The following is a 15,797-nucleotide window of genomic DNA, read 5'->3' as shown; positions in this document are numbered from 1 at the left end:
TGGATACAAGGGAGGAAAGGAAGGGGGAGTGGGGATCTCTACTGATATTTTAGCCTCCTAAACAAGGCAACTGCAAATTTATCAAGAAAACCAAGGCAACTACATATTTTATTACTCTGGTTGCAGCAATGTTCATCCCAGCGTGGTGGAAGGTCAGGCTATTTCAGCATGCCGTTTTTGTTTTTTTGGTTGCACTGGACGATTGATACAAATCTAATATAAATATATTTAAAAAAAAAATATAACGAGTCACAGAGTGTCCTAGGTAGTCCTCTACCAGTTTAGAGAATTCTTTCGAAGTGATTAGCCACAAAAGAAGCCACTCAGTTTGCAGCTCCATTAGTCTCTTTGAAGACGTGCTTGGTCCGAAAGGTAATGTCACCGCCTCCACCTCATACTGGAGGTTCCTGCGTATCGCCACATCCCAAGCCACCCATCCCACTGGAATCCAACAGCCAAAGCTCTGGATAACAACCGCCACTACTCGCAAGCCTTCCTCGAAGCTTCGGTCGGATCCTCTGGTAGTTCAAGGACTACCGTAAAGTGCCGCCGCAGGTTCTCTACCTCCTCCTTTAAAATCCGATGAGGCAACCACCCCCGGCTTTACACGGCTCCCCTTCTTCTTGCCCGGCAATGGAGTCCTCGGCTTCACCGTTAGTATGGCTTCAGGTGGGCGGCGCAAAACCACTTGGACGGCATGGTCGAGATATTGCCATTGCGACTTTATAAAGATTTCACCCGAAACTGTTTCGGACCATCATAACAATATAACATTATGCAAGAATAACTACAATGCAAGTAAGACAAACAAATAGCCTGAATAAATAACCTCTCACAAGTCCAGAGAGCCATGCAAAAACTTTTACCTCTCTCTCCCTTTCTCTTTCTCTCTCTCTATATATCTATATATATATATATATATTTGCGCGTGTGAAAGTAAGGAGATGTCAGGTCATGCCTAAGTAACTCGGCTACAGCAGTGCAGGTACACGTGCAGAGGTGGGTACCGCTCGGTCGGGCATGGCATCGTCTTTCATGTTTTCCTTTCCCTATTTCTCCCCGGCCTCATCTCTCTAGCTCGCCGGCGAGCACTCGAAGCTCTCCCCTCCCTCCCCCTTGCCCAGTTTCTTTTTTTTCCCCCCTCGAAGGCGATCTCTTATTAAGCTCCTCCTCGTCCTCTGCTCGTTGGGGTTAGGGTTCTTTATTTGGGCCTGCCAAAAATTAAAAAAAAAGAATGTCGCAGAGCGGGAAGTTGATGCCGAATTTAGATCAGCAGAGCACCAAGGTCCTCAATCTCACCGTCCTCCAGCGGATCGATCCTTTCGTCGAGGAGATCCTCATGACCGCGGCCCACGTCACCTTCTACGAATTCAACATTGAGCTCAATCAATGGGTATGCCTGAATCTTTTTGATCCCTTTTGCCCCTTCCCGTCCTTCCTTCCTCTGATAGGGTCGCCGCTTCTCTCGCAGAGCCGCAAGGATGTCGAGGGATCGCTCTTTGTTGTCAAGAGGTGATCGTTAGGATCTCTCCCTCCCACTTGGATATCCGATTTGATTGATATTCTCGAAATCCTTCGTGGTCGCTTGGTTAGAAAGAAGGAATTTGAACCTTGATCCTTTTATAGATTGATGATTCGTTTGAGTTTGTCTGACATTCTTTATTTTGTTCCGCCTCTCTTACAACCGTTTCGTTGGTTTCCGATACTTGGTATGGGGTCTTTACTTCTGACATGGTGATATCGTACCAGTTTGGGCACCACCTTGCGGAGATTTTTTTTTTTTTTTTGTGCATTCTGCAATTTTATTTAAAAACTGCATGGGGTTATTTGCTCTGTTGCCAGATTTATAATGTCAAAAAAAGGTCGTAATAATTGCATTCTTGCAGAAATACACAGCCCAGATTTCAGTTCATTGTCATGAACCGGCGCAACACAGGTACAGAATTAGCCCTCTCTCGCTCTCTTGTAAGAATTAGTATTAATCTATGCTTTAGCAATTCTACTGCACAATGTCTCGTTGAGATGAAATTATAGTGGCAAATGGCATAGTACGGGAAAGCTAAATATGCGGAAACATAGGGCCGCAGTGGAAGCAATCACACCTAAAGCAGATTTTCATATTTATTTTTTTTTCTTTTCAGTGGGCTGCATCTCTGTCCTTTCTGCTGCAGATCAAATCAAATCTAAAATGATAAGAGTGATCTTGTTTCCAGGCTATGACATGAAATTTTAATTAGTCTTCTTTGCATCCAGATGCTTTAAAATATAATGTAATTAAATTTGGTGCTACTATCTGATATCTTCCATTTTCATACCGACTGGTATAAGCTGAGGAGATTGGGTCCTATTATGTTGGTTGATAGCTATCCTCGTATCCCTACTCTCTTTTTTTGTGGAGCCTTTTTGTTTTAACTATTATTCTGCTGTCAATTTTGTCATGGTGGAGGGCTCTGGCTTGGTTTTTCTTGTTGGCATCCTAGTGTACACCCTGATCACTATCTTGATCTCTCCATCCGGGGGTAAATTGTTAATCCACTACAGTACGTGGCAATTGCAAAAGCTTTTGTTGCAATATTATCCAGAATTATAGCATTGACGGAGTGATTGGTTGGATCCTTATCAATTATTTCCACATACATACCTGCTCTGGAAACTCTGTGGAAAGTCAAGCCTGGACCCACTTCCTAAGAACACCTGCACCATTACCCATACAACCATACTGGCTCCCACACCCATTCCCAGCTTTTGGCAAGTTAGTTTCCGCTGATTGCCCTCCCAGGACCTTGTGCTGTCTTTTGTTTGCTGACACATTGCAGGATATAAGAATTACATCATGGGTCATAGGAAACTTAAGGCAATATTAAGTGATTTTCAAGCTAATGATTGATATTTGTTGAGAAGTTTCTGCATTATTCTGTAATGAAGACTAAGAGACTGCGGTAAAACAACATCCATATGCATACATTCCACTGAATCTTTAATATATTAAAATTTTGATTAATTGAATTTTCATGCTTTGTTTCTCAACGGATATCTATTTCCAGTAATCACTCTATCAAACTTTAAGACAGCTGACAGATATTTAAGGGATGAAAATTGGAATCTTATACAATCATACCAGCTTGCATAATGCTATTACTGGCACAAATGCTTAAAAAATATCAAAATATTACAGTAGGAATGCTTTTGACTGTTACATAATAATACAAGTGCTAGTCACTTTTCCTTGATGGTTCCACAAGTTGCCGCAAATTGTCGAACCGCTCTTATTTTTACTAGAAAGTAAGAGCCTATGCCACATAGTGTCTTTTAGTTTGGATTAGCTCTTCTAATCAGATTGGTATTTGGTTCTGTAATTTCATTTCTTTAATTGTCACTTCCATATATTTCCATTCGACGTCCTTTAGACTTTAAAAATTCTTCCAGTTTGGTATGAAGATTGATTCTGAATCTATATATACCGCATGCGAATATAATTTGACGTTAGATTTTTGATCTGGTACATGGTGAATATTCTCCTTATCTAATGGGGATACATTTGTACACATGTATTTAAAGTAGCCTTCTATTCTATGAACAGATAATCTGGTAGAGGATCTCTTGGGAGATTTTGAATATGAAGTCCAAGTTCCATATTTGCTGTATCGGAATGCAGCTCAGGAAGTTAATGGTATATGGTTCTACAATGCACATGACTGTGAAGCTGCTGCAAATCTTTTTGGCAGGTTTGGGAGTTAACTTTCCATTTCTTTGCATCCTGCAACTTTAAGAACTCTTTAAGAATATCAAATAAAATGTTAACTTTAGTGTTACTTATGTCGCTAATAGATGGGGTTGAAAGATAAAACATCTTCCTGATGACTTGTTATGTTTCTATTTGTGCTTATAATGGTATTTAGAATACAATAACCATGGCCAGAAAGCCTTATTCCATACTTGATCAGGATCTGTAATGTTTTTTCGTCCGGTAAAGGACAACATCTTCTTTCATCTCTAGTCTTTCCAAATATGTTTATCTTACTCCCTCTTTCCCTGCAATCAAAGTCTACTTTCTTGTGGCATCTTAGGTGGTTCTTTGCCCCCTTTACCTCTTATAGGTGCAACCCCCAAGCTTCCACAGATGTGCTCATTATGAATTCTTTATTTATTTCGCTGTAGATCAACCTTGTAATCCCTGGATCCAGCATCTTAAATGGTGAAACCTTCTTCTTATGCCTTAACATTTTGTATTTTGACAACGTCAACATTTTGTGTCTTGACAAAGTCAACTTTAACAACTTTGTCAGTGATTTTGCTAAAACTTACTAGCTTGTGGTATCACACAGAACTTCATAACCATTGTCACATAGTTGATTATTTCAATTTTCTTTTATGCGTTTTCTGCTCTCACATCTAACCCACCAAAATCGAAATTCTCTTGAATAATTATGTTGGTCGGATAGGGACATGGAATTCAAGTGCTCAACTATCCCAGATAATTCAACATGATAACTTTAGAAGATTTAACATGATAGTGCATCCATGTGATCAAAATAACACCTGTATGCATACCTATTGAATACCTATGTGTTTGCGAACAAATATATGTATGTGCATGCTTGTGTATGCATGCATGCATATATGTATGTATGTTATATAGACATTTTGTGATGTAGGACGTTACTTTTCAATCCCTTGTGGTTCCTTCCTTTTTCTCTTTGGGGAGCTGTTCTTTTGAATTTGCACGGGATTGCTGTTTCATGGTTTTTGTTGCTTCGGTCATCGACGGCGCCTTGCAGAAGCTGTATGTGTGTAAAAAGGGGGGTTGGGATTGGGGACAGATCTGTGGGTTTACTCTTAACAACCTGATGTATGTTGCCTTTATTAGTTACACTGATGAGCATTATGCATGACAAATTTTATTTTTGCATTAATATCATGTACACAAAAATGGTATGATCCGTGATATTAAATCTTGTCCTGAGATCTCATTGTTTTTTATTGTGTGAGCTCGGGAAGTTTATATAGATGCTTTAAATTGATATGATGTTACATGATATGCCTAAAATTAAATTGATCTTTGTTGACCAGGATACTGAATGCATACTCCAAAGTCCCTCAAAAGCCTAAAGCTTCAACCAAAAGGTGGTATACAACTTTCTTTAACTCAAGCATCAACTCTGATGTGCTATCTCCTTCCTCTGCATCCTAGTGTTGTAACATGTTAAGTTGGAACTACAGCTTTTGAAAATTCATGTTATATTCAGCCAATTCCCTTTTAGTTGTTTCTTTAGTCTATGTATAAGCATTAAACGCTTGTCAGCCCTAGGATATCTTCTCAGCATACTTGGTACGGATGCTAATGTGCTGGCTAACGAGACTTCTTCCCATTGTTTGGTCAAGTTGTCAGGCCAGTCTTGGTGAATTTTAGATATCGTTCACCCAGCCCAGCCTTCATCCCAAATACCTGTGTTCTTGTTCGAGCAGGAAAAAAAAATCCTAATAGCTAACACTTAATTTAAAACAATCTGCATACTTTTTGCTGTTTAACAGTGTATCTGTAGGCTACAGTTTTACAAATACTTTAACATACATACATACATTAGACATGGACCAATTTTCATTCATTCACGTAGGCGCAAAAGAAGATGTGCAAATTGGCCTCGTTGAACTTGTATTTCTTAATAGAAGAACAACTAGGGAACCTTTGCAATGATTTCTTTCCTGAAAGAAGAATTGGAATATTTTGATAAGCCATTGTTGGGGCTGAAACATAAACATTTTGGTAAGTAGTTGCATGTTTTAATGTATAGTCACTAGTTAATCGAAATGGAAAAGAAGTGAGGAATTTTAATTTTGATTGGATATAAACAGAATCACATAGCGTTGCTCATTTGGTGCAGTTCTTGAACAAAAAATCTTTATAATGAAAGATCGCTGTTTTTTAATGCAATTAATTGAAATTTTCGTGGAATTCCTACAAGTGATTGTGATTGTGACATGTTCTTGTTCTTTTTTTTGGAATTTTGCATATGCAACAAGTATATCAGCTTTCTGTTGTAGAAGGATACTTTATGATTGCAAAGAGAATTGTTTTTGGCCACTGGCAGAGGGTTTTTCCAGGACTAGATCAAACTGGTCAGCATAATCACTGAGAAGTTGAAACAAATGTCATCTTTTGCTAGTATATCTGGAAGGCAAGATTTTCTACTATATCTTGAGACCAGTAGAGAGTACTGAGACCAGTACTGGCGATAAGTTTTCTTATTGGGATTCTGTGTCATTGCTTGGGACCAATACTGGTGATTCTGTGACATTGCTTAATCATGTATATCAAGATCTTGGTGTCACCACAATGGTGGTGGGATTCCTTGACTCAATTATATATGAATATTACGAGTAGTTCCTAGACAGCTTGTGGATCAAGATCATCTGTACTCTCTACTTTGACTTGTTTTCTGATACTGCATTCTATTGATATTTTCAACCACTTCCTGAAAAATAAGTCTTTCTCTTAATATTCTATTCTAGTTCTTTCTTAACAGTTCTTTCTACTGAGATTTTATTTTTTTTATCCAATATGGCAATAATATTATAGTGTTAACATGATGCATGTTTAGCATTTAGCTTGTTTATATTCGTCTAATAAATAGTGGCTTCTTTTGGTGGATCTGATCCCAAATTGTATTTTGATATGGTGCAATGCTTTTTCTCTGAACTGCATACTGCTTTGTTGCATATATAATTGTTCCAAGAAGTTTTTTTGGAATTCTAAATTCCTTGCTGCAATCCCTCTGTCTATAATTGTTAAATATCTAAAGCAATACTTTCCATTATGTGTATGACTTCCTGAATAAATTTGTGACTGTTTAATTCTTCTTTCCCACATTTGCAGCAGTGAGTTTGAGGAGTTGGAAGCTGTTCCAACATCAGCTGTTGTGGAAGGTCCTCTGGAGCCACCACCAACATCTTCTGCAGCTGCTGCTGTTCCTGATGTTTCTGATGATTCGTTTGTGAACTTCTTCAGTGTATGTTCTTTTGCTGACCGTAAACTTGAACCTTGCCATTATTATTGAACTTGTTGCTTTAAACCTTGTCTAGCATGCCTGGCTATGTTACCTTGCATGAAAGGGAAAGTCCTATAAATTTGACTTGGCCTCACTCGTTTCACATGATGATGTGTTCCTGAGACTGGGTAGTCCTGGTGGCATCTGGACAAAGCTTTCAAGGTTTTTTGCGCTTGCATGACTATGTAACATTATTATTATTTCCTTGAAAAGTAGTACCTGAACTTGAGTCTCAACTAGTTGCTTTCTTGCCGGAGACTTGTTCCCTTCCCTTTCTCGGAAGATGCATCCAGTTTGCTGCATATACCATAAAACTAGGGAAAAAATGTTGGGCATTCATTTACAGGTCAAGCTGTTCTTGCACCTCTCTGACTGGAAATTTTCACGGTTTGCAGACAGCTACAAATATTGGAAATATATCAAGTTCAACAGTTACGGGACAACAACAGCAATCTTCTGCAGCAATTCCTTCATCTTCCCATGCACCTAATGTCATTCCATCTCCCGCGCCAACCCTACAGTCTGCCCTTTCTCTGCCAACTTCAACCCCTCCTCTAATGCCACTCCTTGATGTTCATGAATCTAGCAGCAATATTAATCGTGCTACAAATCTGGTCAAACCTTCATTTTTTGCACCTGCCCCCTCATCTTCTTCATTAATGATGCCACCATTAGCATCTTCTATGCCCACCGCTCCCCCACTTCATCCTTCTCTAACCATGCAGCGTCCGTATGGCACTCCATTGCTTCAACCATTCCCCCCACCTACTCCACCTCCATCTCTTACTCCTACCCCTAACTATGGTTCAGTTATTACAAGAGACAAAGTCCGGGATGCGCTGCTGAAGCTTGTGCAGGTATGCCCATCTGCTCTTTGCTATCTCTAACAGAACGTATTTAATGCTGGCATAGCTTGTTCCCATGCTAAATTCAGTGAATATATAACATATGGAATCATGACTCATCAGTTTGTTAAATTCTTTGGTGACAAGATAGCTGCAGATCCATAATTATGGATATTAAATTTTTGTCCCATATTAAAAATAATTTGAGGGAATTAACAAAAGTAGATCCATACTTGATATTGCAGTTGGGAAAAACAATATGAACTAGAAAAAGGAGCAGTTCCACACTTCAACCTTTTCCTTTGGCAGCTAAGAGATGTCAATTTAAGGACTATAATTGGATTTGAAAATTCAGAGGAATTGCTCCCATCTTTTGTGCTGTTCTTTCCTGTTGATTTACATTGTTGTCATCACTGTTAATGAAAGCTTATGTTCAAATTCTATGTCGTGTTATTGACAAATATTAACACATCTGAGACTATAAATTGTGAATGACCTTGATTTAATCTGTAAAGGATTTAACCTTTTTTCTGATTATCAGTCTCAGTATATAGAGAATTGGTGGTAAATAGCATAAATCAGCTTGATGTTTACATTTCTCAACAACACTTGATTCAATCTGATTCTCCTCTATGATAATTTTATGAACATCTGTGATATGATGGGACATTTGTTGGAATTCCTAAAATAACTGAAGCAAATTTGTTGCAATTCTTCTTTTTCCTTTAGATGTCAGGATAAGAATATTTTCTTCAGTCTTGGTTTGACTCAGTACTCATCTCAAATTTTCATGTCTTCCCCAATTTAACTACTTACACTTGGCTTTTCCTTCTCTGAATTCTCTGTTGTCTCTAATGTCACTCGATCCATTCCGTAAACAACTTTTTTTTCATCTCTGTTTGGGTGGTAATTTCATTTAATTTATTAGCCGGCACATTACTGCTTAGATTATGCATCAGCATGATAGCTTTTATGAGTTTTTCTGCACTAAAGCTTTCTGTGTTACTTTGTGACAGAATAACCAATTTATTGATATGGTGTACCGGGAGATGCTGAATGCACATCATTCATAAGACTGAAGAGTGGGTTTTAAGAGTTGTGCCTGCTTTTGGTTACGCGTGGTTTCTTCATATCCTGTGCTTGTAGGATGCTCGCTTATATGGCTTTTGTAAGTTTTTTCTGTACTCATCGGAGCCTCCATTTTATACAATTTTTTTTTTTTTTACAAATACCAGTAGTGACATTATACAGATGTTCATTTTGGGGCTTGTGATCTGAGTATTTTTCATTATTTCAACACCTGATTGTGGAGCATATAAAAAATTGAAAAATAACAGGTGTTATGGGCTGCTCATCTCAATAACCTCTCAGGTTTAAAAAAGCTAATATTAGCTCATTAATAAGGACTGCTCTTTGCACAAATCTGGGGGGTTGTTTAGCCCTGTCATGTGACTAGCAGGATTAACTACTACATTTCAGGCATGGCTTGTCGCTAGCAACCATTAAACTTGGTGTAACTTGGCCTAAAATATCATTTTTCCTGCAAAGGCAGCTGTGAATGAAGCTTTTCTGCTGAATTATATTGTGGGTTCCTTTGAAAGGCATTTGAAGCATGAAATATCCTGTCAGACCTGCAAATGTATTTTCCTTTGTTTAATAATAGCTCCATTTAAGTCGTTGAGGCTGATTAGAATCGTATGAATGTATCAAGGATTCAAATCTCGATGGCTGGCCAGTAAGGGACAATTCTCAGTATGGGCACAATACAGGGTTGATGTCTCGATACAAATGAGCCCCCACCCCCCAAGAAAACTGCCGAGCCATATGAGACATTGGGATGGTATGAATCCAGATGCCTCGATATGGATGGTTACAGTTCACTTGCCATCAGCAAGTAATAGCTTCTCTCATAATGGCTCATGGCTGGTACAGGACCAGTGATGTACTCACGACATTTCAATCGGTGGAGTGCATTCAAGATAAAGAAAACTCCTTCAAACGAAATCCCTCGGCCCTGCTCTGCCTGATACCGAGGAATAAAGTTCTAAACACTACTAGCTGCAGGCTGGTTAGCATCCTACTGCTAGCATCTGCAGGCATCACCATAGAACCGCTTAGGTGTTTCTGAGATTGGAAGAAGTGAATGGCATGACGATCATTGGGGGATGATCTTTTCCTGCAGCAGAACAATTTTGGAAAATAAAAAGAAGAATCGTACAAATCTTGATCTCATGAACTTTGGTGCGCTAGCCCCCAGGCAGAAACAACAGCAGCGCCTTCTTCTGAAAAACAGAATGGAGAGATCTAATTTTCCTCAACTTGCCAAACAAAAATATGGCATGTGTTAATATTAAATCCACCCCCACTTACTGTAAAATTATTCCATGTAAACAAACATGACTGATTCGTATCAGAACTGGGCTAACATTAAAGAATTTGGAACCAGTGTTAGGAAATTGGTACAGTGAACTCTTCATCAAATTTAGAACAATCACTTTGGTCGAACCTGTTTGAGAACAGAACCCATGTACCATGACGGTGATTTTAATTCTTTTCCATCACATGGTTTCCCCCAATCACTAAATAGGGCTTGGGCTCAGCTTGCCAGCAGTGAAGGGGCTCTCTGTTTTCCAAAGAAAATTCGATTCACAACATCAACAGGTAAGGCATAAGCAGGATCTAGTGACTTTAATCCTGGATATTCCATCAGTGAAAGTCCTGTTTATCAAACAAAAGAAGCCTTCGGTCATCCACAAGCCTCTGACACTAGAACAGAATATATTGCAATGCACTTTGAGAAAAAGGTACTAATTCAGGGGAGCAGATGAACATTTATAACATGGATTGAGGAACACAAATGGAGAAGCTGATTAGCACCTGCTACTCCAAAGTAGGTATGAAAAACATCAACAGCATTATCTGGCCTATCTGAAATTCCTCCATTCTCCCTGTCCTGCATTATGATAATAATAACACGCTTCAATGACAAATACAAGAAATCAAAAGCAACTGCACGCTGCAGAGACGATTGTGGAACATGAATTCTAACCTGGCAGTTTAGGATGAACCTAGTGAGTTTATCCTTGTCAATCCAGTGCACCCTATCAATCATTATCAGGCTGGACAGCACCCACCAAGAGTAGCAGACCTGATATAATTTTGATGACATTGTCAATGAGGAATTATTCAAAAACATCTCTAAATCAAGTTAAAAATAAAATAAAATGTTCAGGAAAAGTCCAACATCAGTAAGCTTCTCAGGGCGGCCATTTAACCCTCCATCTTTACATTGCCGCTCACATAGCCACCAGCCAAGAAGATCTCTGTCAACATGGTGCAGAGAACCTGTGATTGCAAGGGCTCCCACACAACAGAAGACTGCAGTAATGGTTGTTTATCAAGTATGTTCAATCAAACTCAAAGTTGTGAAGGGAAAAACAAGACAAAATAACAAAAGTATTGCCATTAAGACAGTAGAGAAAATAACATATGATTAGCAGCTAAGACAAAACTGAGAATATCTTAAATCATTTCAATGTTCAGTAAGCCTTGATAAATGACCAAGAAATGACTGAATTATTAGTAGGGATATGCACCATAGTTCATAAAGGCAACTGTGACACATTGTCTGCCTTTTTCTTTCCTGAGAAGAGCTGTGATACAATGTAATGGAAACTGACTCAATAATATCATAAAACATACTCTGCCCAGCATGCGACTCCCCTCCAGGTATAGATCCAAATCCACCATCCAAATTTTTGCAGCTCACAATGTAATTCACAGCCTTTTCCACATCAATTTTATCTAGACGATGCAATATCGAGAGACAGCAAATTGCACAATAAGAGAACCTACAGGGGAACTTGTTGCACTAAGGACTCTTGTATATGCCATTGCAATAAAATAGCAAATAGGTTTTTTGCTTAAGAAATAGAGACTTATACCTTGTGTCAGTTTCACCCCATATATCACCAGAAAAAGATCCATCTCCATTCTGCAGCCCAGCAACATCTAACTTATAGATCAAGTGAAACAAGAAATAGACTCGGGCCTTTTAGATCCATTACCAATAAAAACGTCGATTTACATGCAATGCTAGCTCAAGATGGTTGAAAATTCATGCAGAAATTCCTAAATCTGGAAAGCAATCTCACAAAAAATGCTGTGTTTGATCATAGTACCAAGTTTTGATCCTCAGAGAGATGAAACTATTTTCATCAAATGAAGTGTTGGGACAAGCAATATAGCAAACACTGTTAATATTGCAAGGTAAACATTATAGGACACTACTTGTGTTGACAATTTGTGGAACTCAATTAAGGTTTGAGCCTTTGATTTATGCCACTACAAAAGCATACAGGGAGACGCTGATTTAGGTTGATCAAGGGACTACTATAACATAAGAATGTATGCCCATTAGTTGCATCAACAATCCAAACAGACATCCAGGTTTCTTAGCTTTGTAAGATTTGAAACATGAATGTCACTTTGAAGCAATCCTATATTCTGATGAGATATCTAAACTCTGAAATATATTAAAGAAAAACATCAAAATTCTTTCAACCAACTTAACATCATCATATTCTTATAGCCAACCAAAAATTGGATGGATTCATCTACTTCCCACTAACATGCACTCCATCTTAACAACAATGCCATCAACTTTAGAAGAATATGGTTGTACATCTGACCCTTGATCATAGAAACATCAAGAAACAACAACAACAACCACAACCACAGCAACAACAGAAAAGATGCACATAAAGTTTCAATTGCACAATTGCCACCTGTGAATCACTCTCTGCATTTTGTCTCATCTTGAGTTTGTGGGAAACAGTATCAAGGTGAGACTTGAGTTTAAATGCTATTGGTGGATCCCAGCTTATGCTTTGACTTGTCATGTCTACTTCTAAAATCAGCTTCTATAAGTTTTATTTTGAAGTGTTTTCCTCAAGTTAAGCCACAAAAAATTCAATATCACTGGACCCAAGAAAATTGACATCCTTAATTACCAGCGAACTTTTGATCACTTCTAATTTCTGGTCTACAAACGATTAATGCTACAAGTCCTAGGTGTCAGAAGAACAAAGTGGATACAAAGTAGTGAAAACACTTATTACTTTTTATAGGGAAATATGGATCATGCATCTTAACATGGGAAGCCTAGCGCATGTGAGGATAATAGCTGTTAAAGTATAACAGGTCAAAATGCAAAACAAACTAGAGAAAGAACCTAAAATCTCAATATAAACAGATTTCAGAGATGACAACTTTTGAAGGTGGAAAGTACAGTAGGTCCTCCTGAAACTAGAACTTTTCATATTAAACATATTCCCACTCCAATCAAATAATAATAAAAAAAAACTACTAAAACCTCATTCTTTAGTCCTTGGAAAGCAGATGATTTTATCTAAAAAGCAGATACGATACTTCAACACAATTGAAAATTCAAAAAAATGAAGTTAGTCAGAGATTAAGGGATAAAAGAAACCTACCAATTACCAAACAGTGAAACCACAGTTTTGATAAGTTTTCACATCAGAGACCAACCCAGATTTCTAGCTAGAATTTTCTCCATGTTGAGTAACTAATCAAGAATGGCATGAAAATGCAACATAAAATTAATGATTTTGAAGCCGCCCCTCTTAATTACAAAGGAAAGCTCGTACATACCATAAAAATTGGAAGCCTAAGTTGATAGGAAAGGGTTCACAAGCAATACGCGAGCCCGATGTTGCAAACAGTCTACCATTCATTAAAATTACCCAACTGAAGAATTACATCAAAAGCCTGAAATCTTATTGACCATTAAAGCAAATTTAAACTTCATAATATCTTTCCTAACGACGAAGGATACAATCCGAGACCTTCTCGATATCAAGAACATCAAGCCTGTCAAAAAGGGCCAAAACCTGCACGGCACTGAGTGTATAAAGAAGGTGCGGATCGTGACCAATATTCCCACCAAACCCTCCTGCAATTACCCACTCACAATTACCAAAAACATACACCATGTCTGACCTAAAAATTCAATCTCTCGAGTTGGGGAATGACTCACCGCAATTCTGGTGATAGCATTCCATCATCCACGATACGACCTCATCCGGATCGACAGCTCCGAGCTTATGGAGGAGGTCCAGAGTGGTCAGACCCCAATAGGCGCCGTTCATCCTCAGATGCTCCAACACTAGAGACTCGAAATCATCTTTCTTCTATCGAATCAAATATTTCAGAAAAGTTGTTATTCTTCCTCTTTTTTTCCCGATAGCTTCCTATGACGATTCCAAATTTATTCGAGAGCAGAGAAGAGAGAGAAGCCAGCGAACCTTTTCCACGGAGAGGATGTACTTCACATGCTTTTCCGCTACCAAATCTTCCATCGTCGCCCCGAGTCTCGATCCAAAACCCTAAAGAAATAGATCCAGAAAAAACCCTGATAAAAAAGCGTGGAGTATGGTCGAAGAAGAGCGAAACCAGAGATCCGGAAGAGAGCGAGATGGGGAAAAAGAAGAGGATCACCGCGTCAAGAGACGATCCAATCCCGCTGCGATCCGACCCGGTCGATCTAAAGCCGGCCGGCTGGACCCTCCACTAAAATCGTTATAACTGCCTTCATTTCAGACCGAGTGGGGGAGACCGGCCTGGTCGAGGACGAACCGGGTACGAGCTCGATGCAGTCCGACCCGTTCGATCAGGGAACGGATGGACGGTCCAGATTCGTGAATTCCTATAAAGACTCGAGGAGCAAGGAACAGGGGAGGGAGCGGGAGAGGGGAGTTGGAGAGAGCTCCGCCATGGCGGGTTTGAGCGATGGCAGCATCCTTTTTGCGAACCCTAATTAACGCTAGAGTTCCAGCTCGACTCCTCTAGAGGAATTAAAGAAAATCGAATAAAAATTTGTGGATTGGATTCTTCAGGGTTTCCAAATCGGATGAGAACTGATGGTTTTAGCAAGGATCTAAGGTTCTTCATGTCATTCTCCTATTTTTCGATGCAAGAAACAAAGTTCGCTGAATAATGTCATAGCAAAGCTATTTGGAAAACTCCCTTTCATCATAATTTTCTTTTCTCTTCCTAGACAAGGATGCCTTTGCTAGTTCGACTACAAATCTGAGAACTCTTTAGCCAAATATGACTTGGCCTTCTGTTCTGTGCTTCAATGGAGCGGCAGAAATATTCTCATCTCCTGGAGATTTTAAGCGCCCATATCTCGCGTGTGCAACGATGAATTGTAGGACATCTTAGAACCTTGCTATTGATGACACTGCTGTCATGCTATGATAAACATAGGTAAACGAGTACATGTAAATATAAGCATATTTGGCAATGTTTATTTTATCCATTTATTAAAGCTACGTAGGATGCAGATCATTGCTGATTCTTGTCTGAAGGTTCTCCTCATGGAGACATGGACACTGCCCTACAGCTGAATTAGCAGCAGCTGCTCTATTAGGTGATAGAAGGGATCTCCATCAAGTCCCTCCCCCTCCAAACGGAGGCCCTTTATTCTACACGATAGAGGAAGCCTTATCTGAAGCGTTTTCACAATATGACCAAGTGATTGAAGGTCCTCCTATTTCCTCCAGAAATCTGATTCTGATTTAGTTCTTACGAGCAAACAAGCCATGTCGCATTTCTGACATGATCGTCTCCAGCCCAAAAATAATAATGGACAGAGTCTCCGAGGGATCAAAAGGATTTGGATTTCTAACATTTGCCTCAGAAGACGAAGCCCAAAAAGCCCTACCAGAAATGGATGGCAAGGTGAACACGCATTAAGACAAGTCATCGCCTAGGTCATAAAGAGTTTAGCAAATATTTTATTTATGGCAGTTGTGAGCATGGTTTGATCCGTAAATTATTTGAAGAGGTTTTACATGGACGGGTCATATTTGTTGACGACGGA

At 39.1% G+C, this 15,797-nt stretch overlaps 2 protein-coding genes across 5 annotated transcripts; one reads left to right on the top strand and one right to left on the bottom strand.

Annotated features, from left to right (window-relative positions):
* The first annotated feature begins 871 nt into the window (after window positions 1-871).
* LOC103699241 (mRNA-decapping enzyme-like protein) lies at window positions 872-9,159 on the top strand. 3 transcript variants are annotated; one of them, XM_088720613.2, is made up of 9 exons: window positions 872-999; window positions 1,196-1,393; window positions 1,472-1,512; window positions 1,887-1,936; window positions 3,581-3,725; window positions 5,071-5,124; window positions 6,875-7,007; window positions 7,442-7,903; window positions 8,908-9,159. In XM_088720613.2, exons 2-9 carry the CDS (start codon window positions 1,235-1,237, stop codon window positions 8,962-8,964), a joined length of 1,101 nt encoding a protein of 366 aa, XP_088576739.2. In that variant the 5' UTR covers window positions 872-999; window positions 1,196-1,234; the 3' UTR covers window positions 8,965-9,159. The 3 variants fall into 3 exon arrangements, with proteins under 3 accessions (XP_088576739.2, XP_038989214.3, XP_089786418.1); XM_039133286.3 differs by lacking the exon at window positions 872-999 and having other exon boundaries at window positions 1,006-1,393; window positions 6,878-7,007; XM_089930292.1 differs by lacking the exon at window positions 872-999 and having other exon boundaries at window positions 1,006-1,393.
* Window positions 9,160-9,533: 374 nt separating this feature from the next.
* Window positions 9,534-14,366, bottom strand: LOC120112992 (geranylgeranyl transferase type-2 subunit beta 1). Of its 2 annotated transcripts, XR_015977444.2 has the most exons (11): window positions 14,218-14,366; window positions 13,950-14,103; window positions 13,749-13,865; window positions 11,836-11,902; window positions 11,594-11,742; window positions 11,136-11,269; window positions 10,941-11,039; window positions 10,769-10,844; window positions 10,398-10,609; window positions 10,262-10,307; window positions 9,534-10,173 (listed from the first exon to the last, which is right to left on the bottom strand). XR_015977444.2 is itself a non-coding variant. In XM_039133287.3 (9 exons), the coding sequence occupies exons 1-9, from the start codon at window positions 14,269-14,271 to the stop codon at window positions 10,488-10,490; spliced, it is 972 nt and encodes a 323-aa protein (XP_038989215.3). In that variant the 5' UTR covers window positions 14,272-14,366; the 3' UTR covers window positions 10,200-10,487. The 2 variants fall into 2 exon arrangements, 1 of the variants encoding a protein (XP_038989215.3); XM_039133287.3 differs by lacking the exon at window positions 9,534-10,173 and having other exon boundaries at window positions 10,200-10,609.
* Window positions 14,367-15,797: the final 1,431 nt, after the last annotated feature.

This window comes from Phoenix dactylifera, chromosome 4 (assembly GCF_051530095.1).
Source record: "Phoenix dactylifera cultivar Ajwa chromosome 4, Ajwa_hap1_PhDact_Kaust_v1.1, whole genome shotgun sequence".
Lineage (NCBI taxonomy): Eukaryota > Viridiplantae > Streptophyta > Magnoliopsida > Arecales > Arecaceae > Phoenix > Phoenix dactylifera.
Note: the sequence above shows the minus strand (reverse complement) of the source record. Positions and strands in the feature narration are given on the sequence as shown.

Excerpts from the sequence above, each read along its gene's own strand:
- LOC103699241 (XM_088720613.2), top strand. The coding sequence starts at position 1,235 with ATGTCGCAGAGCGGGAAGTTGATGCCGAATTTAGATCAGCAGAGCACC. Across the intron at positions 1,394-1,471 it reads ACATTGAGCTCAATCAATGG|AGCCGCAAGGATGTCGAGGG; the intron begins GTATGCCTGAAT and ends CTTCTCTCGCAG. Across the intron at positions 7,904-8,907 it reads CGCTGCTGAAGCTTGTGCAG|AATAACCAATTTATTGATAT; the intron begins GTATGCCCATCT and ends ACTTTGTGACAG.
- LOC120112992 (XM_039133287.3), bottom strand. The coding sequence starts at position 14,271 with ATGGAAGATTTGGTAGCGGAAAAGCATGTGAAGTACATCCTCTCCGTG. Across the intron at positions 14,104-14,217 it reads ACATCCTCTCCGTGGAAAAG|AAGAAAGATGATTTCGAGTC; the intron begins GTTCGCTGGCTT and ends TTGATTCGATAG. Across the intron at positions 11,903-13,748 it reads TATCGAGAAGGTCTCGGATT|ATGTTGCTGGGCTGCAGAAT; the intron begins GTATCCTTCGTC and ends TCTATAAGTTAG.